Below are 27,907 nucleotides of genomic sequence, written 5' to 3' on the forward strand. Positions count from 1 at the left end.
ACAGAAGTTATCTCAGGACACTTTTCAAATAGAGCAGGTCTAGACCGAACTCCTCATAACATTATTTACAGAGACCCAACAGTACCACCATGAGCAAGACCTTGGAGACGGGGGCAAGGAAAAACTGCCTATTAAGAGGCAGAAACCTAGGACAGACCCATAGGCTCTAGGTGGGTGGTCGTCTGCCTCGACCAGTTGGGGTGAGAGAGAGAGAGAGAGAGAGAGAGAGGTGCACAGCAACAACAGTACGAATAACTACACTAATGGTAGTGACTGATGATGATGAACATGAGGAAGATGATGACGACGACAACAGCGACGATGGGGGACAATGAGCAGTGACAATAGTAATAATAGAAGCTGTAATAATAATAATAATAATAATAACAATAATATCAGTGATATTAGCAATGGGAGTCAAGCAGGACCATGGCAGGAGGCTCCACCAGGATCCATGAGAACCTGCTAGACCAGAAAGCTCAAGAACTCCGGGGAAGAAGTAAAATTAGTAACATGCATTAATGGGACATGAATGAGTGCAGAAAGAGAGAGAGAGGAAGAGAGGAGCTCAGTGCATCATGGGAAATCCCCCGATAGTCTAGGCCTATAGCAGCATAACTAAGGGATGGTTCAGGACTCACCTGATCCAGCCCTAACTATAAGCTTTATCAAAGAGGAATGTCTTAAGCCTACTCTTGAATGTGGTGAGGTTGTCTGCCTCCCGAACCACAAATGGAAGCTGGTTCTACAAGAGAGGAGCTTGGTAACTGAAGGCTCTGGCTCCTGTTCTACTTTTAGAGACTATAGGAACCACAAGTAGCCCAGCATTCAGAGAACGTAGTGTTCTAGAGGGGTAATAGGGTACTATGAGCTCTTTAAGATATGAAGGGGCCTGACCATGAAGAGCTTTATAGGTGAGGAGGAGGATTTTAAATTCTATTCTAAATTTTACAGGGAGCCAGTGCAGAGAAGCTAGTACAGGAGAAATATGATTTATTTTCCTAGTTCCCATCAGTACTCGTGCTCCAGCGTGTTGAGATAATTGTAGTGTTTTAATGGACTTATTGGGGCAACCCGATAATAATAATTAGAAAGCGACTGCTGGGAGTCAGCGTCAGTCTCATCAATCAATCTCTTCTTCTCCTCAGATTAACTTTGTCTTTCTGTTCAACATTGTTCGGATCCTGATGACCAAACTGAGGGCGTCTACCACCTCAGAGACCATCCAGTACAGGTACGAGTTACTTCACAGTACAACACAGAAGTACCTTTAAACAGGTGAACAAACAGGTAACAACACAACTAACCAACTACAAAGTCAGGTCTACTGAGAGAGTACAGCTGGAAGGATGTAACTCTTTGTAACAGTCCAGATACCTGAATGGGTGTCCATTATCAGGAATTAGGTCCCAGCCTGCTGCCAATCAGAATCAATCAATGGTAAATAAGATGTACATCCCATGTGAATCCCATTTGTACCTGCTGGTATTTTGTAATAAGGGAAGCATCCAGTCCACTGACTGTGCTGTCAGTCACATGTTGTAGACAGTAAGGTTGAATCCTGTTATTGTGATATATCTCTCTCTCTCTGTCTCTGTCTCTCTCTCTCACCCTAACTGGTCGAGGCAGACGACCACCCACCTAGAGCCGAAGGATCTGTCCTAGGTTTCTGCCTCTTAATAGGCAGTTTTCCTTGCCCTTGTCTCCAAGGTCTTGCTCATGGTGGTTCAATTCAATTCAATTCAATTCAATTTTATTTGTATAGCGCCAATTCATAACAGAAGTTATCTCAGGACACTTTTCAAATAGAGCAGGTCTAGACCGAACTCTTTAACATTAATTACAGAGACCCAACAGTACCACCATGAGCAAGCACTTGGCGACAAGGGCAAGGAAAAACTGCCTGTTAAAAGGCAGAAACCTAGGACAGATCCTCCGGCTCTAGGTGGGTGGTCGTCTGTCTCGACCAGTTGGGGTGAGAGAGAGAGAGAGAGAGAGAGAGAGAGAGAGAGAGAGCGACAGACAGACAGACAGGTGCACAGCAACAACAGTATTGGCAATGGCAGTCAAGCAGGACCATGGCAGGAGGCTCCACCAGGATCCATGAGAACCTGCGAGACGAGAAAGCACAAGAACTCCGGGGAAGAAGTGGAGTTAGTAACATGCATTAATGGGACATGAATGAGTGCAGAAAGAGAGAGGAAGAGAGTAGCTCAGTGCACCATGGGAAATCCCCCGATAGTCTAGGCCTATAGCAGCATAACTAAGGGATGGTTCAGGACTCACCTGATCCAGCCCTAACTATAAGCTTTATCAAAGAGGAATGTCTTAAGCCTACTCTTGAATGTGGTGAGGGTGTCTGCCTCCCGAACCACAACTGGAAGCTGGTTCCACAGGAGAGGAGCTTGGTAACTGAAGGCTCTGGCTCCTGTTCTACTTTTAGAGACTATAGGAACCACAAGTAGCCCAGCATTCAGAGAACGTAATGTTCTAGTGGGGTAATAGGATACTATGAGCTCTTTAAGATATGAAGGGGCCTGACCATGAAGAGCTTTATAGGTGAGGAGGAGTATTTTAAATTCAATTCTACATTTTATAGGGAGCCAATGCAGAGTAGCTAGTACAGGAGAGATGTGATCTCTTTTTCTAGTTCCTGTCAGTACTCGTGCTGCAGCGTTCTGAATTAATTGGTACTGTTGGGTCTCTGTAAATAATGTTTTAAAGAGTTCGGTCTAGACCTGCTCTATTTGAAAAGTGTCCTGAGATAACTTCTGTTATGAATTGGCGCTATACAAATAAAATTGAATTGAATTGAATTGAATTGAATAGAATATATGTGTTGTTTCTGTAGGAAGGCAGTGAAGGCGACTCTGGTGCTGCTGCCTCTGTTAGGAATCACCTACATGTTGTTCTTTGTGAATCCTGGAGGAGAAGACGAAGTCGCTCAGATTGTCTTCATCTACTTCAACTCCATTCTGGAGTCCTTCCAGGTTCGTCTGATCTCTGTTGACCTTTCCAAGTGGCCCTAAAATTTAACCTAAACTCTAACCTGAATCTGAGCTAAGCTAATTAGCTATTAGCAAAGTTAACAGCTAACACTCTTCCTCTGTCTGTCTCTACAGGGTTTTTTTGTCTCAGTTTTCTACTGTTTTCTCAACAGTGAGGTAATTGTCACTTCTGTTTATTCTACTATTCTTCCCCCTTTGTGTCTGTGGTGTTCCACACATTTCTAAACTGGGACCCATTTTGCTGTTATTATTTTGAATTATCTTTATCAGTGTTGGACTAGTTACTCATTACTCTTTTCGAATATAATATCACTTAATATTACTTTTTTAGCTATGCCTCACATAGTGTCCTTTCTGCACAAAATTGACACTGATGATAATTAAAATCCAGTTTTGATTGTCAAAATCAAAGTAATGGAATATTCCAGCTCCTGAATGTTTCCATCTTCCAAACTAGTTTCCTTTGTGATTACAAAAGTGAATCCAAGGATGTGATTAATTGTTGGATTTCAGATCAGTAGGAGGAGACAACAAGAGCAGTGTAACTAATAACTTTAATTAGAAAGTAACTGTAATATTATTACTTTTATTAGTAATTAGTTACACTACTAGTTTACATTACTGTATTATTATTACTGGTAATGCCCTCCTGCCCAACACTAATCTTTAAACTGGTTGTGTCTCAGGAGCTAGAGTAGGTTGCTCACTAATCAGAATGTTGAAGTGTTCTTGAGCACAATACTGAACCCCAAACTGCTCCTGATGCTGAATCATCAGTCAATGAATGTGTGTGAATGGGTGAATGTGACCTGTACTGAGAAGTGCTGTATAAGTGCAGTCAATGCAGACTCACACCAACATACTTAAGTGTCTCAACCTGTCTGTCTGTTGGTCTGCAGGTGCGCTCCGCGGTCAGGAAGCATTGGATTCGTTGGCAGGACCGTCACTCCTTCCGAAGCCGGGCGGTGCGCGCCACATCACTTCCCACCTCACCGAGCAGAGTGTCCTTCCACAGCATCAAACAGTCCTCCAACCTCTGACAGACGGACAGACAGACAGACAGACAGACAGACTGTGTCTCTGTTGGACCTGAACTTATCCAACTACAGTCCATGGTTTCATTCCAGTCAGCTGCTCAGATGCTTTATTCTGCATCAGGACCAGATTTAACCAACCAGTGGATCAGTTCAGACCAGCCAATCACAGTGCAGGACACAGATTTGCGGGGCCAATCAGATGGAGACCTGTAAGTGAAGACTCTGCAAGGCCCCGCCCCTCTTCCAATCACCAATCACTGGACTCGACCAATCAGCCGCTTCCACAGGGTCACAGACACTCAGGCAGCTGGACTGTGTTCATATAATCAAGTTTATTTATTGATTAGTGTTATTGATGAGCTATATATGTGTATATTGTAATATTGATCACCAGCTTTCTCCTGTTTAACAGAGCTAACAGCACACACACACAAACAGGACAAAGTGTCCTGAGATAACTTGTCCAATTCATAACAGATAACTTCTGTTATGAATTGGCGCTATACAAATAAAATTGAATTGAATTGAATTGAACACACACACACACACACACACACACAGTAGATGGCAGTAATTATCTCAAACAGTGTGTGATATGACACTCTGGATGAAGTCCCTCAGCATTGATCATCATTGATTATCTACAATCAGAATATTTAGTTCAACATGTACTTCATTCAATTCAATTCAATTCAATTTTATTTGTATAGCGCCAATTCATAACAGAAGTTATCTCAGGACACTTTTCAAATAGAGCAGGTCTAGACCGAACTCTTTATAACATTATTTACAGAGACCCAACAGTACCACCATGAGCAAGCACTTGGCGACAAGGGCAAGGAAAAACTGCCTGTTAAAAGGCAGAAACCTAGGACAGATCCTCCGGCTCTAGGTGGGTGGTCGTCTGTCTCGACCAGTTGGGGTGAGAGAGAGAGAGAGAGAGAGAGAGAGGCAGAGAGAGAGAGCGAGAGACAGACAGACAGACAGACAGGTGCATAGCAACAACAGTATTGGCAATGGCAATCTAGCAGGACCATGGCAGGAGGCTCCACCAGGATCGACAAGAACCTGCGAGACGAGAAAGCACGGAAGAAGTGAAGTTAGTAACATGCATTAATGGAACATGAATGAGTGCAGAAAGAGAGAGGAAGGGAGGAGCTCAGTGCATCATGGGAAATCCCCCGATAGTCTAGGCCTATAGCAGCATAACTAAGGGATGGTTCAGGACTCACCTGATCCAGCCCTAACTATAAGCTTTATCAAAGAGGAATGTCTTAAGCCTACTCTTGAATGTGGTGAGGGTGTCTGCCTCCCGAACCACAACTGGAAGCTGATTCCACAAGAGAGGAGCTTGGTAACTGAAGGCTCTGGCTCCTGTTCTACTTTAAGAGACTATAGGAACCACAAGTAGCCCAGCATTCAGAGAACGTAGTGTTCTAGAGGGGTAATAGGGTACTATGAGCTCTTTAAGATATGAAGGGGCCTACCCATGAAGAGCTTTATAGGTGAGGAGGAGGATTTTAAATTCAATTCTACATTTTACAGGGAGCCAATGCAGAGAAGCTAGTACAGGAGAGATGTGATCTCTTTTTCTAGTTCCTGTCAGTACTCGTGCTGCAGCGTTCTGAATTAATTGGAGCGTTTTAATGGACTTATTGGGGCAACCTGATAATAAAGAGTTGCAGTAATCCAGCCTTGAAGTAACAAATGCATGGATTAGTTTTTCTGCATCTGTCTGTGATAGGATGTGTCTAATTTTTGTAATATTACGTAAATGAAAGAAGGCAGTCCTAGAGGTTTGCTTTATGTGGGAGTTAAATGACAAATCCTGATCAAAGATAACTCCAAGATTCCTGACAGTGGTGCTAGAGGCCAAGGTAATGCCATCTAGAGTAACTATATCTTTAGACAGTGAGTCTCTAAGGTTTTTGGGGCCAAGAACAAGAATTTCGTTTTTTTCTGAGTTTAACATCAGAAAATTGCAGGTCATCCAGGATTTTATGTCCGTAAGACATGTTTGTAATTTAGATAATTGATTAATTTCATTGGGTTTGATTGATAGATATAACTGCGTATCATCTGCATAACAGTGAAAGTTCATGGAGTGATTCCTAATAATGTTGCCTAAAGGGAGCATATATAAAGTAAATAGTATTGGTCCAAGTACAGAACCTTGTGGAACTCCATGACTAACTGTAGTTACTTCATTAACCACATTCACTTCAGTAATCATATTTATTTCAATCTGGACACTTAAATAGTCAAACAAAAAAGTCTGCACCAGAACTCTTCCAGAGCTCCACCACTGCAGCTGAAAGTCCTGAACACATCACAAAGAGAGCAGCCACCAGGGTCCACTCTGACCAACTGGAAATATTCATCTTGCTCTGTTGCACTAAAGAAAAAATACCAGCTGAACATCAGGGGGCGCTATATACAAATGTATTCATTATAACAATTATAACAAATTCTGGGGATTCATATTCATCATTATCTATTAAAAAACAAAATTATATAATTAATTGATTATAATGAATGCATACAGACACTCCGGGAATTTATCTTTAATATGCTGATGATGTGTTTTTGTACCTTGAATATTTTCTTTCCATGAGACGGACACAGAACAGTTGAAAATATATATTTATCATAAATTGTAATTGTTGTTGTGCACATTTGCACAGTTGTAAATCTTAAATAAGAGTTTGGGGTTAGATAGAGGTCAGTAGTACTAACAGTAACCATAGTAACTGCAGTAACCGTAGTAACCGTAGGTTAGATAGTAACTGTAAGTCTGTGTAAAGGAAAATACTCAGGATGAAACACAAACTGCCCCTCTTCCTCCTTTTCCCTGAACTCATCTTCATCATTGTGCCTTGTGTGTGTGTGTGTGTGTGTGTGTGTGTGTGTGTGTGTGTGTGTAGAAATTATTTCAAATCTTATTTTTTTGTAAATATTGAATTTATAATAACATCAGATTAAAATCTAATTTATAGTTTCAGTGAGATGAGGAGCACTTGTTTTGGCTACCCAGACACTTGAATAAATGAAAGGTGGAGTGGATATTGTGACCCTGCTGTGTCTTCTGATATTTAATAAATCGATTAATCAACAGGATCAATGTTGTTTTCTGGAATAGAAACATTAACAGGAAGTAAAGCTGTGACCTTACCATGACCTGCACTTTATTCCACTTCCTGTCCTCCACCTGTCTGAATGGTCTCCATGGTAACCTGGCTGTCCCGGGTAAATGGGGGGGTCAGGTACAATCACGTCCCAAGTGGCCGTTTCCACAGAGACTGGAGTCAGGCCTCAGTGGCTCCTGACAACGGGATTGACCTCTGACCCGTGAGGTCAGCTGTGATCTGCCAGACCAGATTAGTGTGACATCTTGACCCTCCCCTCATCTATGACATCACTGCAATGTCTGAAACTCATTGGATGTAGACAGTTTGAGTTTAGAATGAAACAGACAGAGAGGTGCTGTCGATCAGTAATAATACTAATAATCATTGTTATTTTATTGTTAAATAAATATGAACATTCATTATTAAAACTACATGTGTTAGTTCTGTACTCCTCCAGAGAGTATCATTGGTAGTAGTAGAAGTTATTAGCAATAATTAGGGACCGAGCCAGTGACCGCTGGAGGTCCCTATTGTTTTTGCTCGATTTCTTCTTCTTACCTATTATTTTTAGCCCCCTTTGACTGCATTTTTGCCCCCCTGAACATATATAAAAACTCAGTTTTATTTGGCAAAGTTGTCAGGCCTGGTGAAAATGGGGTATATTCTATGCGTCGCTTTCAGGTTGGCCACTAGGTGGCGCTACTATCATAAAAAATGCGTTTAGGCTAGTAACTTCTGCATTGTTTGTCGCACATTCAAAATCCTTGTATCCACGCGTTCGGTGAATAGAGCTAAATCTCCCCATGTAAGCCCCGCCCACTTCCGCCTAGATTTTTCTTTTCTAGAGCGCGATATGTTCATAAACTACTTTTCCGTGTTCCTCCCATGTCCGATTCGCACGAAATTTTTCACGTAGCATGTGGGGACCGTCCTTATTAATAAGTAATCCAAAGAATTTTGATATTTAAAAAAATAAGCACATTATAAAATGAACACTTCATGTGGATTTTTCGTCAAAAAAGGAAGTGGACCATTTCTCCACATTGCTATGTCTGATTTTCACCAAACTTGGGTCCATAGTTACTCATGTCTTTCTCAGGCATCATGCACAATTTCAGGTCATCACCACTAGGTGGCGCTCTTTAAAATGAAGAAGTTTATATCTCTGCAACGGCACGTGTGATTAAAATGAAACTTGGTACAATGATTGCCCATGGCTCCCTGAGGCTCACTTAAAAAGGACAAAAAAGAGGGGACCGGAGGTTTCGATATGGAGTAGATGTGTGTTAGGGGAGCTCCATCCCGACTTCACCATTTGCCTCACACATAAGACATTTAATCATCGTTTCGTGCGCCAGAAGTAAACTACAACATCTTAGTCAAGATGAAGAAAGCTGGTAAACAGAAGAAGCAAGACAAGGGTCCCGAGGAGGACGACTTTGGTGACAACTGCGCCATGCTAACACACGCGTGTGAAGCTAGCGCTAGCATAACTAACTCCTCAGCTCATACTACTATTGAAGACATCCTGACAGCCATAAACGTGCTGAGCAGCAGGGTCGACATGAGGTTCACCGAGCTCAATGGAGTTATTTCGGACTTTAAAGCTGCCCTAACCGAAGTCAGCGAGCGGGTGTCATCTACTGAGGCTGCCACCAAGTCACACGAGAGGCAACTAGAGGGGCTTGAGAAGCGGTACGATATGTTGGCTTCCCAGTACAAGCAGCAAGAAGCTAAACTAGACGACCTTGAGGCCCGCTCACGCAGGCAGAATATTCGTATTGTCGGGATTAAGGAGAAAACGGAAAATGGCCGGCCTACGGAGTTTGTGTCTAAATTGCTTTCTAAACTGCTTGGAGAGGAGCATTTCAACCTCCCAATAGAAGTGGACCGGGCCCACAGGAGCTTGGCTCCGGCTACAGGCGGCAAAGCGAGAGCCATCATCGCTAGGATACACTACTATCAGGTGAAAGAGCTTGTGCTACGGCTCGCAAGAGAGAAGGCTCCTCTACAATATGATGGGCGCCCGGTGTACATCTTTCCGGATCTTACTGCAGCCACGATGAAGAAACGTCAGGCTTTTCGAGCCATCAGGGAGAAGTGCAGGAGCGGGTCGATCCGGTGTGGATTCCGACACCCAGCGCAGTTCGTGGTCACGGTCAATAACAACACTGGCACGTTTACCACCCCGGCCGAAGCCGAGAAGTTCTTCAGGTCACCAGCGCTGCTGCAAGCTGGGGAACGGACTAATGTCCCGGACGCGTTAAGCGATAAATGCTGCCACACTGAAGGATGGCGTGAGTTGTCGTTGTTTAACAAAGACTGCCAGTTCATAAGGTATGTCCATGTTTTGCTTGTGTGAGGACTAATAAGTTTTATTTTCTCCTCAATGTTTGCTCGTGAAGCGGGGTGTCTCGTCTCCCCTGTTTGGAGAGAGGTGGACAGTTATACCACTAGTCTGGGCCACCAGCTGGTCCCTGAGTCTAGTTTTAACTTAAAGTTAGGGGTATGGAAGCACCGCTCCTGTGTTCATAGGGAGGGTTTTTGTGTTTGTTATGGGGTGTTTTTTCAGCACATCTGTCAGTTTAAGTCTACTGAGTATGCCTTGTCCCACAGTCATGTGTTTTATTTTTTATTTTTATATATATATACAATAGATATATGTTAGCTGATTTACATAGGCACAGTAATGGTAAAGTTAAGATAACTAGCAGGAATGTAAGAGGGATGAACAGCCCAATGAAAAGAGGGAAGGTGTATGCACATTTACGGGCACTTAAATCCGACATATTTTCTCCAGGAGACACACATTAAAAAAACAGCAGCAAAAATACTTTGTCCCTCGTGGGCTTCTCAGGTCTATCAGTCAAACTTTAGTGTAAAAAATCAAGAGGCGTTGCAATTATGATAAGAAAAAATATACCATTTATCCACTCCCAAACGATTTCAGATGAGAGGGGCAGATATGTGATAGTTAGTGGGACCCTGAACTCCATACTATTATTATTAGTAAATATATACGGGCCCAATTTTGACGACCCGCTTTTTTTTCAGAAACTTTATAATGCTCTGCCAAATTTGACGAATTCAAATGTAATCATGGGCAGCGATTTTAACTACGTATAGATCCTGTACTTGATCAACAGCACTCCCAAACTAGTACATTTAGAAGCAGTGGCATACTGAACAACCTTATGCAGTCTTATAATTTGGTGGATGTCTGGAGGCTTCTCCACCCCACCAAGAAGGATTTTTCTTATTTTTCCGCAGTACATAAGTCCTACTCAAGGATTGACTTCTTTTTGATGGATTCTAAGCTGCTACAGTCAGTAGTTGACTGCACTTACCATAATATACTAATATCAGATCATGCTCCTGTCTCCTTAAGCCTTGACTTGAACCATAAGAGAGGTGACTACAACTGGCGTTTGAATAATACACTGTTAAAAGATGAAGAATTTTGTACCTATCTTTCTGGTAAAATAGAATTATATTTAAGCACCAATGACACAGGCGATGTGGATGACTCCACTCTATGGGAGGCCATGAAGGCTGTCCTTAGAGGCCATATAATATCATATGAGGCAGCAGAGAAAAAAAAATCTAAGGAAAGATTGACTGAAATTGATGATCAACTGACCAAGCTAGAAGTTTCATACAAAACTGAACAAAAAGCAGAAGTGCTTAATAAAATAACTGCTCTACGGTATGAGTATAATTCTATAATGTCAAAAAACATATCAAAATTATTAGTACAAGTCAGACAGAGATATTTTGAGCTTGGCCACAAGCCGCACAGGCTGTTAGCCCGCCAGCTGAGGCGAATGCAGGCTTCCAGAGCCATACATTGTATCATGTCTGAGAGAGGTACCTTGCACACGGACCCGAAGAAGATTAATGAATGTTTTGCAGATTTCTATGCTAATGTCTATCAGTCACAGGGCGACCTAGATTCTCAAGCTTTCAATACATTTTTTGAGAATCTGGACTTACCCAAATTATCACGGGCTGATATACTAGACAAAAACATCAATCTGGATGAGATCGCGCAGGTTATCTCTTCCTTCCCCAATAACAAGGCGCCGGGTCCAGATGGATTTAACGTAGAATTTTTCAAAAAATTCGGCTCTAAGTTGTCACCTCTGCTCTTACGCATGTTCAACCATACGATGCGAACCTCGGGTCTGCTGCCTACCTTATACAAAGCTAATATTTCACTAATCCCAAAGCCAGGCCGAGACCCTCAGGTGGTGTCATCCTATCGCCCGATTTCGTTATTATCCATCGAAACCAAAGTTCTCCGAAAAATTCTGGCCAATAGACTTAGAGAATGCATATGCTCCATCATACGATATACTCTTGTACATTTCCCAGCCACAAGTATCAATACCTCCTCTCCTGACTCTCATTGATAAGTTTGGCAGTCTCTCAGGATTTTCTATTAACTGTGAGGAAGAAAATTGCAGCCGGCTCGACTGCCCCCTACTGGTCGTGTCCTTTTCAATTCAATTCAATTCAATTCAATTCAATTTTATTTGTATAGCGCCAATTCATAACAGAAGTTATCTCAGGACACTTTTCAAATAGAGCAGGTCTAGACCGAACTCTTTAACATTAATTACAGAGACCCAACAGTACCACCATGAGCAAGCACTTGGCGACAAGGGCAAGGAAAAACTGCCTGTTAAAAGGCAGAAACCTAGGACAGATCCTCCGGCTCTAGGTGGGTGGTCATCTGTCTCGACCAGTTGGGGTGAGAGAGAGAGAGAGAGAGAGAGAGAGAGAGAGGCAGAGAGAGAGAGAGCGAGAGGGAGAGGGAGAGGCAGAGAGAGTGAGAGACAGACAGACAGACAGGTGCACAGCAACAACAGTATTGGCAATGGCAGTCAAGCAGGACCATGGCAGGAGGCTCCAACAGGATCCATGAGAACCTGCGAGACGAGAAAGCACAAGAACTCCGGGGAAGAAGTGAAGTTAGTAACATGCATTAATGGGACATGAATGAGTGCATAAAGAGAGAGGAAGGGAGGAGCTCAGTGCACCATGGGAAATCCCCCGATAGTCTAGGCCTATAGCAGCATAACTAAGGGATGGTTCAGGACTCACCTGATCCAGCCCTAACTATAAGCTTTATCAAAGAGGAATGTCTTAAGCCTACTCTTGAATGTGGTGAGGGTGTCTGCCTCCTGAACCACAACTGGAAGCTGGTTCCACAGGAGAGGAGCTTGGTAACTGAAGGCTCTGGCTCCTGTTCTACTTTTAGAGACTATAAGAACCACAAGTAGCCCAGCATTCAGAGAACGTAGTGTTCTAGTGGGGTAATAGGGTACTATGAGCTCTTTAAGATATGAAGGGGCCTGACCATGAAGAGCTTTATAGGTGAGGAGGAGGATTTTAAATTCAATTCTACATTTTACAGGGAGCCAATGCAGAGAAGCTAGTACAGGAGAGATGTGATCTCTTTTTCTAGTTCCTGTCAGTACTCGTGCTGCAGCGTTCTGAATTAATTCGAGCGTTTTAATGGACTTATTGGGGCAACCTGATAATAAAGAGTTGCAGTAATCCAGCCTTGAAGTAACAAATGCATGGATTAGTTTTTCTGCATCTGTCTGTGATAGTATGTGTCTAATTTTTCTAATATTACGTAAATGAAAGAAGGCGGTCCTAGAGGTCTGCTTTATGTGGAGTTAAATTCAATTCAATTCAATTCAATTCAATTTTATTTGTATAGCGCCAATTAAAAAAAAAAATTTTTTTAGACAAACTTTTCAAATAGAGCAGGTCTAGACGAACTCTTTAACATTAATTACAGAGACCCAACAGTACCACCATGAGCAAGCACTTGGGTACTGTTCAAAGGCAGAACCCCTAGGACAGATCCTCCTGACTAGGTGGTGGTTGCTCAGTTGGGGTGAGAGAGAGAGAGAGAGAGAGAGAGAGAGAGAGAGAGAGAGAGAGAAGACAGACAGACAGGTGCACAGCAACAACAGTATTGGCAATGGCAGTCAAGCAGGACCATGGCAAGAGGCTCCACCAGGATCCATGAGAACCTGAATGACAAATCCTGATCAAAGATAACTCCAAGATTCCTGACAGTGGTGCTAGAGGCCAAGTTAATGCCATCTAGGCTAATCTTTAGACAATGGGTCTCTAAGGTTTTTGGGGCCAAGAACAAGAATTTCGTTTTTTTCTGAGTTTAACATCAGAAAATTGCAGGTCATCCAGGATTTTATGTCCGTAAGACATGTTTGTAATTTAGATAATTGATTAATTTCATTGGGTTTGATTGATAGATATAACTGCGTATCATCTGCATAACAGTGAAAGTTCATGGAGTGATTCCTAATAATGTTGCCTAAAGGGAGCATATATAAAGTAAATAGTATTGGTCCAAGTACAGAACCTTGTGGAACTCCATGACTAACTGTAGTATTTATTGAAGATTCATCGTTAACATGTACAAACTGCGAGCGATCTGATAAATATGACTTAAACCAGCTTAGTGCGGTTCCTTTAATGCCAATTTGATGCTCAAGTCTCCCCAAAAGAATATTATGGTCAATGATGTCAAATGCAGCACTAAGACCTAATAATACAAGTACAGAGACAAGTCCATTGTCAGAAGCAGTCAGAAGGTCATTATTAACTTTAACCAGAGCTGTCTCTGTGCTATGATGAACTCTAAATCCTGACTGAAAATCCTCAAATAAACTATTGTTATGTAGAAAGTCACACAACTCTTTGGCGACTACTTTCTCCAGAATCTTAGAGAGGAAGGGGAGGTTAGAAATCGGTCTATAGTTGGCTAAAACCCCTGGGTCAAGAGTGGGCTTTTTAAGAAGGGGTTTAATTACAGCTACTTTAAAGGACTGTGGTACATATCCTGATAATAAAGAAAGATTAATCATATCCAGTAAAGAAGTGCCAATTAAGGGAACAACTTCTTTAAGCAGCCTAGTTGGGATCGGGTCTAATAGACAGGTTGATGGCTTCGATGAAGAAATTATTGAAGTTAACTGATGAAGATCGATAGCAGAAAAACAGTCTAAATATATATCTAAGTTTACATTGACAGAAGTCCCTGAACTTGGAGAGCCACTGATAACTGTTGATGGCAGTTGGTGATTAATTTTTTCTCTAATAGTAATAATTTTATTATAGAAGAAGCTCATGAAGTCATTGCTACTTAAGTTTATGGGGATATGTGGCTCAATAGAGCTGTGACTCTCTGTCAGCCTGGCTACAGTGCTGAAGAGGAACCTAGGGTTGTTCTTATTTTCTTCTATTAGTGCTGAGTAATAGGCTCCTCTGGCATTACGGAGGGCCTTTCTAGACATTTTAAGATTATCTTGCCAATTTGAGCGATATTCTGATAATTTGGAAGAGCGCCATTTCCTTTCAGATTTTCTAGCTATTTGTTTTAACTGGCGGGTTTGGTGGTTATACCAAGGTGCTAGTCTCCTATGTTTTAATAATTTCCTTTTTATAGGAGCGATAGAGTCTAATGTTGATCGTAGTGAGCCTGTAGCACTATCGACAAGATTATCAATTTCAGAGGGACTAAAGTCGTTATAGGATTCTGTTAAATTCAGACATGGCATTGAATTAAACACTGAAGGAATCTCCTCCTTAAATTTAGCTACAGCACCGTCAGATAGACATCTGCTGTAGGAAGTTTTGCCTAAGGGCTTATAATCTAAAACATGAATTCAAAAGTTATTAAATAATGGTCAGATAGGAAAGGATTATGTGGGAAGACTATTAAATGTTCAATATCAATGCCATATGATAAAACATTTATTACTTTATCTGATTTAAGGACTAAACTTGATAGAAACTCTGAGAATTCAGATATAAAATCAGAGTACGGTCCAGGATAGCGGTACACTATAACAAATAGAACTGGCTGCAGTGTTTTCCAGGATGGATGAGAAAGACTAAGAACAAGGCTTTCAAATGAATTATAATTTAGTTTAGGTTTAGGGTCCATTAAAACGCTCGAATCATATATGGCTGCCACTCCACCTCCTCGGCCAGTGCCTCGAGGAATGTGAGTATTAATATGACTGGGGGGGTGGATTCATTTAGGCTAACATACTCCTCGTGGGACAACCAGGTCTCAGTAAGACAAAGTAAATCAATATCATAGTCTGATATTAATTCATTCACTAAAACAGCTTTAGAGGACAGAGACCTGATATTTAACAGTCCACATTTCATTCTCTTATTTTGTGCTACTGAGGAGTTAGTTTTAATCTTAATTAGATTTTTATGTTGAACTCCTCTTGTTTTTATTTCTTTAAATAATTTAGGTGGTCGGGGGACAGACACAGTCTCTATGGGGTTTTGGGTGGGTGACTGTTCTAAAGAAACAGCAGAGAAGTGTGTAAGACAGCAGCTCTGCTTCCTGGTCCCAACTCTGGACTGTCAGGTTTTAGAAATAAACTTCGCCATATTTCTAGATAAGAGAGCCACTCCATCCAAAGTGGGATGGATGCCGTCTCTCCTAATCAGACCAGGTTTTCCCCAAAAAGGCTTCCAGTTATCAATGAAGCCCACATCGTTTGCTGGACACCACCTCGACAGCCAGCGGTGGAATGACGACATGCGGCTATACATGTCATCACTGGTCACATTGGGGAGGGGTCCAGAGAAAACTACGGAGTCCGACATAGTTTTAGCATAATTACACACCGACTCCACATTAATCTTAGTGACCTCCGATTGGCGTAAACGGGTGTCATTACCGCCGACGTGGATAACAATCTTACTATATTTACGTTTATCTTTAGCCAGGAGTTTTAAATAGAATTCAACGTCGCCCGCTCTGGCCCCAGGGACATATTTAACTATGGCCGCTGGCTTCGCTAACTTCACGTTTCTGACTATGGAGCTGCCAATAACCAGAGTTGGTTCCTCAGCGGGTGTGTCGCTGAGTGGGGAAAATGTATTAGAATGGGTTGGTGAATGGATGGGTTGGTGATGAACTGTGGGTTTCGGCATTTTAGTCTTCCTTCGCTCAGTCACCCAGCCTCCCTGTCTTCCCGGCTGCTCGGGAAGTACCGGGGGAAGTACTGGAGGACGGCTAACAGAAGCTACCTTCGGTCGGACCGCACCGGCTACTGGGGGCTGGCTAACTATAGCGGCTAAAGATATCTCTGTGGTACGGTACCGTTCCTCTAACTCACGATGGCACATGGCACAGCCGAAGCACACCCCGAGTTGCTAGTGTGCGAGGGCCCGCTCATTGCTGCAGGCAGCTTTAATTATTATTATTATAATTATAATTATTATTATTATTATTATTATTATTATAATTATAATTATTATTATTATTATTATTATTATACTGATACTATTATTATTACTATTATTATTACTATTATCATTATTATTATTACTGATATTATTGTTGTTATTGTCATCATTGATTAGGAATACTGCAGTAAAGGATTAAAGTAATCGAGTTTTATTGTATTTTTTTAAGTCTTCAGTGAATATCGTGTTTCCGGTTGCTGGGTGATGCAGCAGGTTACCATGGTAACAGCAGCCTCCTCACCCAGAATGCACCAGCAGCAGAGCCTCCCTCCCTCCTTCTCCTCACACAGCGGCAGCAGGTGGCAGTGCAGCAGGGTGAAGCAGCAGACAGACAGACGGACAGACAGCAGCCAGGAGGTAAGACACAAACACACACCTGTTTCTCTGTCTGTCTGTCTGTCTGTCTGTCTCTCTCTATGTGTCTGTCGGTCTGTCTATCTCTCTCTCTTTCTCTCTGTGTCTGTCTGTCTCTGCTCCATGTGGCTCTGCCACTCCTCCGTCTGCAGGCTGCGGCAGAAGCGGCCGACCAGTATTTTTCTGCTCAGTGAGCCGTTGGCCTGTTAGCCTGTTAGCCTGCAGGCTAATGTAGCTTCAGATAGAGATAGGGCGGAGAACATGTGCCAAAGCGGTGATTGACAGCTAGACGAGGTGGTGGAGGAGGAGGTGGAGGAGATGCTTGATGCTGTTGCTGCATCATCATGGAGGATGTATTGTTACTGAGCATGCTCACTAACTCCTCCTCTCCTCTCCCTCACCTCCACATAAACTCTTCTCCTCCTCTCAGTTGCCTCTTGTTCACCTCCTTTCCTCTTCCTCCTCTTTTTCTTCATCTCATCCCCTCCTTTTCCTCCTCCTTCTCCTCTTCTCTCCTTCACCTCACCCACCCCTCCTCCCCACTAATTTTTCCTCCTCTCCTCTCCTCCTCTTCCTCCTCCCCTCCTCCTCCTTCCCCTTTTACCTCTTCCTCTCATCTTCTTTTTCCACTTTTCCTAATTTTTCTTCTTATCTCCTCTCCTCTGCAGGAGTAATGATGGATGGATACTCCGCCACCCTCGGAGGTGACCCCGCCCCTGAAGAGCAGAGGATGATGGAAGGTTGGTGTTGACTCCTGCCACAGACAGTACTCAGGGCTGTTTATTACAGGTGACCCTCAGACAGCCCTGAGTAGAGCAGAGGATGATGAGAAAGTACTCAGGGTTGAGTGTTGCAGAGACTCAGGCTAGTTCTGGGGCGGGACTGGGGGCCTACAGACAGTACTCAGGGCTGTTTATTACAGAGGAACACCTGCAGACAGTACTCAGGGCTGAGTTATAGAGGGAATGCAGACAGTACTCAGTCTTAGTTATAGAGAGTAATGCCTGCAGACAGTACTGCTGAGTTATAGAGAGGGCTGAGAAGTACTCAGGGTTGAGTTACAGAGGATGACAGGCTCAGGGCTGATTACAGGAAGCAACGCCTGCAGACAGTACTCAGGGCTGAGTATTGCAGAGGAACGCCTGCAGACAGTACTCAGGGTTGAGTTATAGAGAGGAACACCTGCAGACAGTACTCAGGGCTGAGTTACAGAGAGGAACGCCTGCAGACAGTACTCAGGGCTGAGTTATAGGGAGCAACGCCTACAGACAGTACTCAGGGCTTATTTATAGAGAGGAATGCCTGCAGACAGTACTCAGGGTTGAGTTATAGAGAGGAACACCTGCAGACAGTACTCAGGGCTGAGTTATAGAGAGGAACACCTGCAGACAGTACTCAGGGCTTAGTTATAGAGAGGAATGCCTGCAGACAGTATTCAGTGCTGAGTTATAGAGAGGAATGCCTGCAGACAGTACTCAGGGTTGAGTTATAGAGCGGAATGCCTGCAGACAGTACTCAGGGCTGATTACAGGAAGCAACGCCTGCAGACAGTAGTCAGGGCTGAGTTATTGTGCGCAACGCCTGCAGACAGTACTCAGGGCTGAGTTTAGGGAGGAACTTTAGTGTTAGTGACTCCTCCTCCAGCTGCTCCTGTTACCGTTAACAACCACTTTAGTAAAGAAACAGCATTGTTTCCATGGTGATGTGTTAAATACATCCAGTCAGTCTGTGTGTTCTCAGTGTTTGTCTCTACTCCTGTTGTCTCCTCCTTCTCCTCTTTCCTTCTCTCCTCTCTGCCCTCTGTTGTCTCCTCTCTCCTCCTGTTTGTCCTCCTCCATCCTCCCAGACCTCCTTGACTCTGTCAGCACTCAGGATAAACCCCCAAATGAAAGCAGAGCTGAGCAGGAGGAGGTGAAGGGGGAGCGGGGAGATGGAGGTGAACAGATGAGGAGCAGCTCTGAGGAGCAGTCAGAGAGGAGGGATGAGGAGGAGAAAGAGGAGAGATCCATGCTGATGAAAGAGGAAGAGGAGCAGCAAGGAGACAAAGAGAAAGACAAGGAGGAGCTAGAGACTCCTTTCTCCTCCACCACACCTCGTCTGGATGAAAGAAGAAAGAAGAAAGAAGAGGAGGAAGTAGACAAAGAAGAAGAGCAGAAAGAGGACGTGTCAGAGGAGACGGAGCAACCAAAAGGAGGAGGTGAAAATGGGGAGGTGGAGAAGAAACAGAAACAGCCTGAGAATTTCTGCTCACATATCACACCTCCTCCTTTACAGACGGAGCAGAGGGGAGGTGACGAAGAGGAGGAGATTAAAGGAGAAGAACAGAAAGAGGAAGAGAAAGAAATGATAGAAGAAGAGGAGGTGACAGAAGAGAAAATTGTGATGACAAAAAAGGAGGAGCAGCTAGAAGGAGATGGAGGGATGGAGATGGAGATGGAGAAGGAGGTTCAGGCCTTCTCCATCAGATCTCCTGATGAGGAGCAGGAAGAAACAGTTGAAAGAGAGAAAGAGGAGGGGGCGGAGGAGGAAGAGGACCAGATAATGAAGGATAGTTTACAAGTAGCTGTAATGTCACCAGAGGAGGAGCAGCTGGATATGCAAGAGGAGAAAACAAGCACACTGATCCACCAAGCACCTCCAGCCCCTCCATCCTCTGAAGACCAGGAGGTCCCCGCCAACAAAACAAGCACTCACCAGACCAATGGAGACTTCAGCAAACAGAAGAGACACTTGATTTCTACTGCAGCTTCTGCCTCTGTTACCAAAGCTCCACCCACCGGAGCTGCCACCTCCTCCTCTCCAAAACAGACTGCTCGACCCAGAAAAACAAGTGCTCCTCCACCTAAACAGGCTCCCCAAGTTAGGAAAACAAGTGCTCCTCCTCTTAACAAAGGTCTGTCGTTCTGAACCTCCTTCTGCACTCCTCCTCCCTCACGTCCTTTCTTTCCCTCAACTCCTCTTCCTTATGCTACCACCTCCTCCTCCCCTTCATTTCTCCTCCCTCCCACCGCCTCCTCCTCTTCATTTCTCCTCCCTCCAACCTCCTCCTCCTCTTCATTTCTCCTCCCTCCAACCTCCTCCTCTTCATTATTTTTCTTCCATCCCACCTTCTCCTCTTTATTTCTCCTCTCACCTCCTCCTCTTCATTTCTCCTCCCCCCAGCTCCTCCTCCTCTTTATTTCTCCTCTCACCTCCTCCTCTTCATTTCTCCTCCCCCCAGCTCCTCCTCTTCATTATTTCTCATCCCTCCCTCCTCCTCCTCCTCTTTATTTCTCCTCCTACCCCCTCCTCTCTATTTCTCCTCCCTCCCACCTCCTCCTCCTCATTATTTCTCCTCCCTCCCACCTCCTCCTCTTTATTTCTCCTCCCACCTCCTCCTCCTCCTCCTCTGTGTCATGTTTCTGGACGTTAAAGGAACATTTTGTATATTTCAGTTTCTTATTTTGAAAGTGACACAGACTGGACTTCCTGTTGACCGCTGCGTGACCTTGTGGTTGTCATGGAAACATTGACCTCTGCTTGTACTTCCTGCTTTCTGCACTCCATCATGTTTGTGTTTGTTAATGATCATAATCAATAACATGATAATCAGTGATTGTTTGTTCTGTCACTTCCTGCTCTGAGTTCTTCTTCTCTTATTCAGAAAAAGCAGCTGCGAAAGAAACTGAAGAAACAATGAAGGTAAAAATCAATCAATCAATATTCAATAAATCTGTGTAATAATCAATAATCATGTATATATTTATATTATTATCAGGTATTATTACTGTATATATTATATTATTATTACTGTATGTATTTATATTATTATTACTGTATATATTTATATTATTATTATGTATATATAATATTATTATTTATGTATATATAATATTATTATTGTCTATATTTATATTATTATTACTGTCTATATTTATATTATTATCAGGTACTGTAGCTGTATATATTATATCATAATTACTGTATATATTACATTATTATTGTTACTGTCTATATTTATATTACAGTTTTTCTCAATTGCTAAAACACAATTTCTGAAACCTTGCTCCATTTTCTGAAAACATTAAACACAAAACCTCAGCTTCAAGCACTATTTACAAAACCTCTGACTCCTCGTGCAAAATGAAACTTTTGCCTCAAAACAGATTTACCTGTGTTCAAAACCAAACACTGCTCTCAAATCATAAACAAAGTGATCAAAATGATATACACTATCAAGCAGTCAGTAAACAATACACCAAAAAATAGAAAGCACGTTGTTCAAAACATATAGTTCTCAGGGAGAAGTACATCTCAAACAAATTTCATATTTTTCCGTCATTGTCTTTTAAAGAATGAAAACATGTTCTATCATAGTAGCTCAAAACTGATCAGAAATTATGCTCTGCTTTGCTCTTTGCAATTTTTTTGTTCCTCCTCCTCCTTGTACCCCTATTTTTACAGAACTGTACCCTGCATCTCACAAACTTGTCCCTTGTTTCTGTGATACTGTAATTCTTGTTCTTTGTTGATATGAACCTGCAACCAGTCAAAATCTATTGAGCAGTCAGTACTGTAAACAAATGGAAAGCACAATGTTCAGGGCAGACAATGTGTTTATTGTACAGTATACAGCCTACAATGCACTGTACTACAGTATACAATACAAAAATCAAAGGAGTAAACATGTGATCAATGTGCTTCTTCTTTTTCTCTGAACTGGCTTATATTGGTTGTGTCGCATGATTTGAAACAAGTGAAATCAATTTTGAGTGGTTGTGTTTAATCAATGACATGTGTTCTCTATTTGTATTTGATTGTTGCCACTTGTGTTTACCAGTATGGATGACATGTGCATTAGAGTGCACAATGTGTTTTAAGAATGAGAATGTGTTTAGAGTTCTGCTGGAAAGTCTAATTGAGATCTGCAAATTGTGTTTTACCATGTGAAATGGTTTAATGTACTGACAACAGACTGCACAATTAGCTAAATGAGTTCAGGCAACTGCAAACTTTGTTCAGCCAATGGGTTTTAGTGTTTTAGCAATTGAGAAAAACTGTATTATCAGGTACTATACGCATTTGAATGAAGACTTAATTTAGATGTTGGTTGATAGGTATATTATATTATACAATATTGATTAATAATTAATAAATTAATATCAGCGAGTTCCAATGGTGGGCCGTTAAAAAAGTATTACAGTAAAATATTGATATTTCAGTGATTGTAACAGATATCAAAAAGAAAAGTAATACCCAGAATGACTTGGCTTTGTGTGGCTTTATAGGTGAAGATTGTTTGCAGCAATCACACAATACTACAACAACTAATAATAATAATAATGATGATGATGATGATGATGATGATGATGGTGTGTGTGTGTGTGTGTGTGTGTGTGTGTGTGTGTGTGTGTGTGTGTGTGTGTGTTTTAGGCCTCCAGGACAGCAGGAGGTGCCAAAGCAGCCAAGATGATCTCAGCCAAGAGTACAGGTACTCACCATCAGTTCAAACAGTAATATCAGTTCTGACCCAACCCTCCAGGAAGACCGCTGGGCTTTGAATCAGTTTGGCACAGCAGACTTTTTCCCATTAAACATTGAGAAAGATGCGTCTGTAAAACAGTGGATTCGTTGTCCTGAGTGATCACGTTTCATTTGAAAAGTCTAAAAGGGTTATCTCCATTCAAGTTCCCTGGTCGAGGCAGACGACCACCCACCTAGAGCCGGGGTCTGTCCGAGGTTTCTGCTTCTTATAAGGAAGTTTTTCCTTGCCCTTGTCTCCAAGGTCTTGCTCATGGATGTACTGTTGGGTCTCTGTAAATAATGTTATAAAGAGTTCGGTCTAGACCTGCTCTATTTGAAAAGGGTCCTGAGATAACTTTTGTTATGAATTGGCGCTATACAAATAAAAGGGAATTGAATTGAATTGAAGTTAGCAGAGGGATAAACAGGAAGTTAACAGCTTGGCTAGTCCTGGCCACTGTGGCCCATAGAGCATGCTCAGTACGCATTCATCCGGGCAATTTCTTACAGCAGGAAGAGACGCTGAGCAGCTCTCTTAAGAACAAACACTGCATCCAGTTTTTATTGCAAAGGTTTTTACATACAAGCTTCTGTAGCTCAAACTGGGTCCATAACCTGTCTGTCTCTCACCTGTCTGTCTGTCAGAGTCAGTCGACGGAGTCAGCAGTCCAGGAAGTCGTTCTCCTGCCAGTCGATCCTCCACTCCCAACAGAGATGTGAAGAAGGTCTGAACACCTGTCCACTTACCTGTCTGTCTGTCTGTCTGTCTGTCTGTGAACTAATAATAAATAATCTATAAATCCATCAATACATTTGATAGATTTACTGGTTAAACTGGTTCTGATAATTTGGTGCTGTAGGTCGCGGTTGTCCGGACCCCCCCGAGGTCTCCTGGTTCTGCTCGTGGACGGACGCCCCCCCTCCCCTCCCACCCCATGCCTGACCTCAGCAGCGTGAGGTCAAAGGTCGGATCCACTGAGAACCTCAAACACACACCCGGAGGGGGCAAGGTAACACACACACATCTTTCTGCACTTGTGAGGACCCTGGTTAGCATAACGCATTAACTAAACAACCATGAAGTCACTTTTACTCACAGGATCATTTGTGTTTACTTAGTAAATATAGTCCCTTTATTCTGTCTCACTGCACCCAAAATAATCAGATGTTTCTGTGATTTAATGTCAATAAAGGATCAATATGATGCTGAAATAATGACATCCTGATGTAGATGTTGCGTCTGTCTGCAAGACGACGAGCAAACAACTTTGAAAATGCTCGTTTTCTGAATGGAGTTTGGATGATCAGGGCTATGCTAACTGATGGCTGGAATCAAGTAACAGACACAAATTTTCCAACTTCCTCTCTTCTCAAGCTGTCTGCTGAGAGCCACAGAGGCAGCAGTAAAGATAAATCCACTCTTTAATCCCAACAATTTCAGTAATAAACAGTATAAACAGATCAGATCAGGATCCGGTGGGACTCTGGCTGTTTATGGGCTCTCTCCTGCAGAGCTCCCCGGACCCCAGTAGCTGTCTGTGGGCAGCAGCAGCTCCGTCATTGCATTGACTTCAATCTCATCACTTCACTGTAACCATAACGGAGGCACTGGCAGCTCTGAAACCCTCCACGGCCTCAACTTCAACTCAAGTGGCGCCCGAATATCTCAGCCACAGTTCACACAGTCCCCCGTGTCCGTGCTGCAGTGGCTGTGGGTCCAACCCCCCACCTCACTCACAAGTTCTTAAACTCAAACTAACACAAGTTTAACTGTTTACTCCAAATCTGTCTGTCTGTCTGTCTGTCTGTAGGTTCAGATTGTTCATAAGAAGTTGGATCTCAGTAACGTGACATCAAAGTGTGGCTCCAAAGGCAACCTCCACCACAAACCAGGTTCATGTAGTATTTGTATGAGATAATACAATATTTATATTTATATATTGTACTGTAGTGCTATATACAGTGTGTGTGTGTGTGTGTGTGTGTGTGTGTGTGTGTGTGTGTGTGTGTGTGTAGGTGGAGGGAAGTTGGAGATTAAATCTGAGAAACTGGATTTTAAATCTGTTCAGTCTAAAGTCGGTTCTCTGGAGAACGTCACTCATGTGCCAGGAGGAGGGAAGAAGAAGGTACATGCTGATATCACGCTAACATCACACTAACATTGCAGCACATTCAATGAGCTTCCTGTGAGTAGATGAACCAGTTGGAGGTCTTAAAGCTCCAGTGTGTAGCACCCTCTAGTGGTGAAGTTAGAGATTGCAGCTCAGCCTTCAGTGTGTGTGTGCAGTGCAGTCTCTCTCTAGATCCAGTGTTTGTCCATTCTGGGCTACTGTACAACCATGGTGGTTCAACATGGCAGACTCCGCCAGCAGAGGAGCCACTCCCTCTGTAGATAAAAACAACAACGATTGTTATTGTAAGCTGATTAATGAAAACATATCTATGAATATTATGTTAATGTGACACACTGGAGCTCTTTATAAAATAATACTTTATATTGTATATTTATTGGTTTAATATTTAAAACTTTACTTCCTGTTAAATAAAGTGATGCTCTGTATGACGTATTGATCTGTGATCAGCGTTTATTATTTTACATGAACAGACCACTTTACATTTAAAATATATCAAACTAATAATTAATAATTGTTAATTATAATAATTATTATTATTAATTATAATAATATATAATAACAATAACAATATATATATAATTCGACCACAAACACATTTTACTGTTCATCAATTTTTTATTAATTACATCACATCTGTGTTTATATTTGTTTGTTTGTTTGTGTACTATTGATTACCATAGTCATGAGATTCTATACTATTTATTACTAATTATAATACTAAGTACATTCTATATCATACATCTAACTATATTTATATATTTTGAATTGTCTGTGTATTATGTATTTTACATTTGTGTACCTTATATGTTACATTTTGTATTGTATTTGTTTATATATAGTTTTATATGACAGTATTTAATATATGTTAATTACTGTACAGCTTATGTCATAAGTAACAATATTAATATTTATTTATAATATTGAACTATGGATGTAATGTTATTTGTATTTGTATTATTTATTTATATTATTTATATTGTTGCTGTGTTAGATTGAGAGCCAGAAACTGACCTTTAAAGAGAATGCCAAAGCTCGAACTGACCACGGTGCTGACATCGTCATCCAGCCTGACTCCTCCTCTCGTCACCTTAGCAACACTTCCTCCCCTGGAAGCCTTAACGCTGCTGAAGCTCCGCCCCTCGACACCCTGGCTGACCAGGTGACAGATTTACTGGTTTAGACCACATTTTAAAGAGATGAAAGTAAAACACACATAAACTCACCAGTTCCTCTTCCTTTCAGGTGTCTGCCTCTCTCGCCAAACAGGGCTTGTGATTGGACAACCCTGTGCCAACAGATCCCGCCCACTCCTGTTACCAAGGAAACTGCCTGATCGAAGAAAGAAAAAAAACCTCATTCTGCCTTTTTCCTCATCACCTTCATCTGACTCCACAAAACACAGGATCAGAGAGATTTTATGAAGTCAAAGTGAGGCCTTAAACTTCTGAGTTTCTGAACGCAGATCATCAATCAATATCTGATCAATATCTGATCAGTATCCAGATTATCACCCACATCAATATCCACATCAATATCCACATCAATATCGGATCAATATCCGTTATCAGACAGATTATCAATCAATCACAGTTCAATCCATCAGGTGTTCAGTCATAATAATAATAATGAGAAGAAGAAGAATAAGAAGAATAATAGAAGTTTAATGTTTGTGCGTTCAGTACAGATATATCCAGGACACCGTTAGCCTAGCTGAGCACAAAGACTGGAAACTGCTAGCCTAGCTAAATTGACCACTGGATCAGACAGACTTGAGATTGTTCTCCTCTAATTGAGCTAGGCTAGCAGTTTCCCCCACTTTCAGTCTTTGTGCTAAGCTAGGCTAACAGTTTCCCCCTGCTTCCAGTCATTGTGCTAAGCTAGGCTAACAATTCCCCCGCTTTCAGTTTTTGTGCTAAGCTAGGTTAACTGTTTCCCCCTGCTTTCAGTCTTTGTGCTAAGCTAGGCTAACAGTTCCCCCCTGCTTCTAGTCTTTGTGCTAAGCTAGGCTAGAAGATTCTCCCTGCTCACAGTGTTTAACGAACCATATAGGCTTGGCAAATTCATCCAAACACATCAAACAGCTGAATGTTGTCCGACATTCAAAATTAGAAAATTATATGAATGTAAAATATTGTTTTACTGAAGCATTGTAAAGATATAGTGGTTTAAGTCTGTATGTATACAGCTATAAGGAACCCCTATATAAACTCTATATTGACCTTATATTGATCCTATATTGACCCTATATAAACTCTATACTGACCTTATATTGACCCCATATTGATCCTATTTTGACCCTATAAGGACGCTATATTAACCCTATATTGATCCTATATTGACCCTATATTGATCCTATATTGACCCTATGTTGACGCTATATCTACCCTATATTGACATAAACATCAAATATCGCTGTGATCTTTTGGACGGATTCCTTTGACTACAGCAGCTGTTACGCTGATAGTTTGATAGTTTGGAAGATATCGATACTGGATATTGTTTATGGCTTTGAAACTACTGCTCAGATACAACTGACCCTTCATAAGCCCCGGCCCTTTGCGCTCTGTGTTCCAATCACAGGTGAGCAAGCCACGGTCAGAACCTTGGTCAACTTCTTCCTTTCCTGTACTTAGATATGCTATGTGCTAGGCTAATCTATGTTGGAAAGACAACCACATTTTGAAGATTGTTGCTACCATTAGCTAGACATAGACACACAACATTGATGTATTTGATATGGAGATCAATAATTGACTGATAGAAGAGTAAAATGTCTCCAGGAGCCCTTGAGGACTTTCTCAGGTTCAGGGTGAAGGTCTGAAAAGTCCTTGAGGAGGTCCTTGAATAAAGTTCCAGGAGGTTCATTCAGGAGAAAACAGAGAACATGATACTCCATGCTAACTCATAACTAGCCTTGATTAGCACGTTAGCATCCTTCATAAAATCCCTCCAATCACAGAACATCTCCCTCTGATGTTAACTCTCTCAGCCAATCATCATCTCTGTATGCTAATGTACTGTAATTCCCTGTGATGGCCCCGTCATAAAAAATACCCAGAATGCAGTTTGATACCAGGTGCCAAACCATACTGTTTCTCTCTCTGCTTGTCGGCTGTTAAAGTGCTTTGTACCAATAAAGTTTCTCTTGGATCGGATCTCTTTGTTCTATCAATAATATTCTATATTTACTGTGTGTATGATACAACATATTATATATTTACTGTATATATAATACAATATGTAGAGCAGGTATAGAGCACAAACTCCTTATAGGGTTATGCGCGGGACCTCCCACTCCACGCAACTCGGGGAGTGCTGCGGCCACGTTGCATGCCGTCGTAACACGTGCAGACCACAACATGAAAATCTCACTTAAATTAGCTCAAAATCGCCACGCAGCGCTTACTTCCTGTTGCCAGTAGGTG

At 42.1% G+C, this 27,907-nt stretch overlaps 2 protein-coding genes across 6 annotated transcripts in view; both read left to right on the forward strand.

Annotated features, from left to right (window-relative positions):
* crhr1 (corticotropin releasing hormone receptor 1) overlaps positions 1-7,162 on the forward strand; it is a 45,283-nt gene extending 38,121 nt beyond the window's left edge. For all 5 annotated transcript variants that reach the window (XM_051393646.1, XM_051393647.1, XM_051393648.1 and 2 more), the window contains 4 exons: positions 1,149-1,234; positions 2,852-2,990; positions 3,123-3,164; positions 3,908-7,162. In XM_051393646.1, the coding sequence (XP_051249606.1) occupies positions 1,149-1,234; positions 2,852-2,990; positions 3,123-3,164; positions 3,908-4,048 (408 nt within the window). In that variant the 3' untranslated portion in view covers positions 4,049-7,162. The remainder of the gene's footprint in view (positions 1-1,148; positions 1,235-2,851; positions 2,991-3,122; positions 3,165-3,907) is intronic.
* Positions 7,163-16,680: 9,518 nt separating this feature from the next.
* Positions 16,681-27,637, forward strand: maptb (microtubule-associated protein tau b). The gene is made up of 11 exons (XM_051393652.1): positions 16,681-16,848; positions 17,514-17,585; positions 18,692-19,738; positions 20,489-20,526; positions 22,258-22,315; positions 22,993-23,072; positions 23,208-23,357; positions 24,159-24,240; positions 24,364-24,473; positions 25,474-25,641; positions 25,725-27,637. The coding sequence occupies exons 2-11, from the start codon at positions 17,519-17,521 to the stop codon at positions 25,755-25,757; spliced, it is 1,833 nt and encodes a 610-aa protein (XP_051249612.1). The 5' UTR covers positions 16,681-16,848; positions 17,514-17,518; the 3' UTR covers positions 25,758-27,637.
* The last annotated feature ends 270 nt before the right edge of the window (positions 27,638-27,907 follow it).

The sequence above is a fragment of the Dicentrarchus labrax genome, unplaced genomic scaffold (assembly GCF_905237075.1).
Source record: "Dicentrarchus labrax unplaced genomic scaffold, dlabrax2021, whole genome shotgun sequence".
Lineage (NCBI taxonomy): Eukaryota > Metazoa > Chordata > Actinopteri > Moronidae > Dicentrarchus > Dicentrarchus labrax.

Bases quoted from the DNA above. Each gene is read 5' to 3' on its own strand.
- maptb (XM_051393652.1), top strand. From the start codon at position 17,519: ATGATGGATGGATACTCCGCCACCCTCGGAGGTGACCCCGCCCCTGAA. The intron at 17,586-18,691 runs GTTGGTGTTGAC...CCATCCTCCCAG, and splicing joins AGAGCAGAGGATGATGGAAG to ACCTCCTTGACTCTGTCAGC. The intron at 23,073-23,207 runs GTCTGAACACCT...TTGGTGCTGTAG, and splicing joins CCAACAGAGATGTGAAGAAG to GTCGCGGTTGTCCGGACCCC.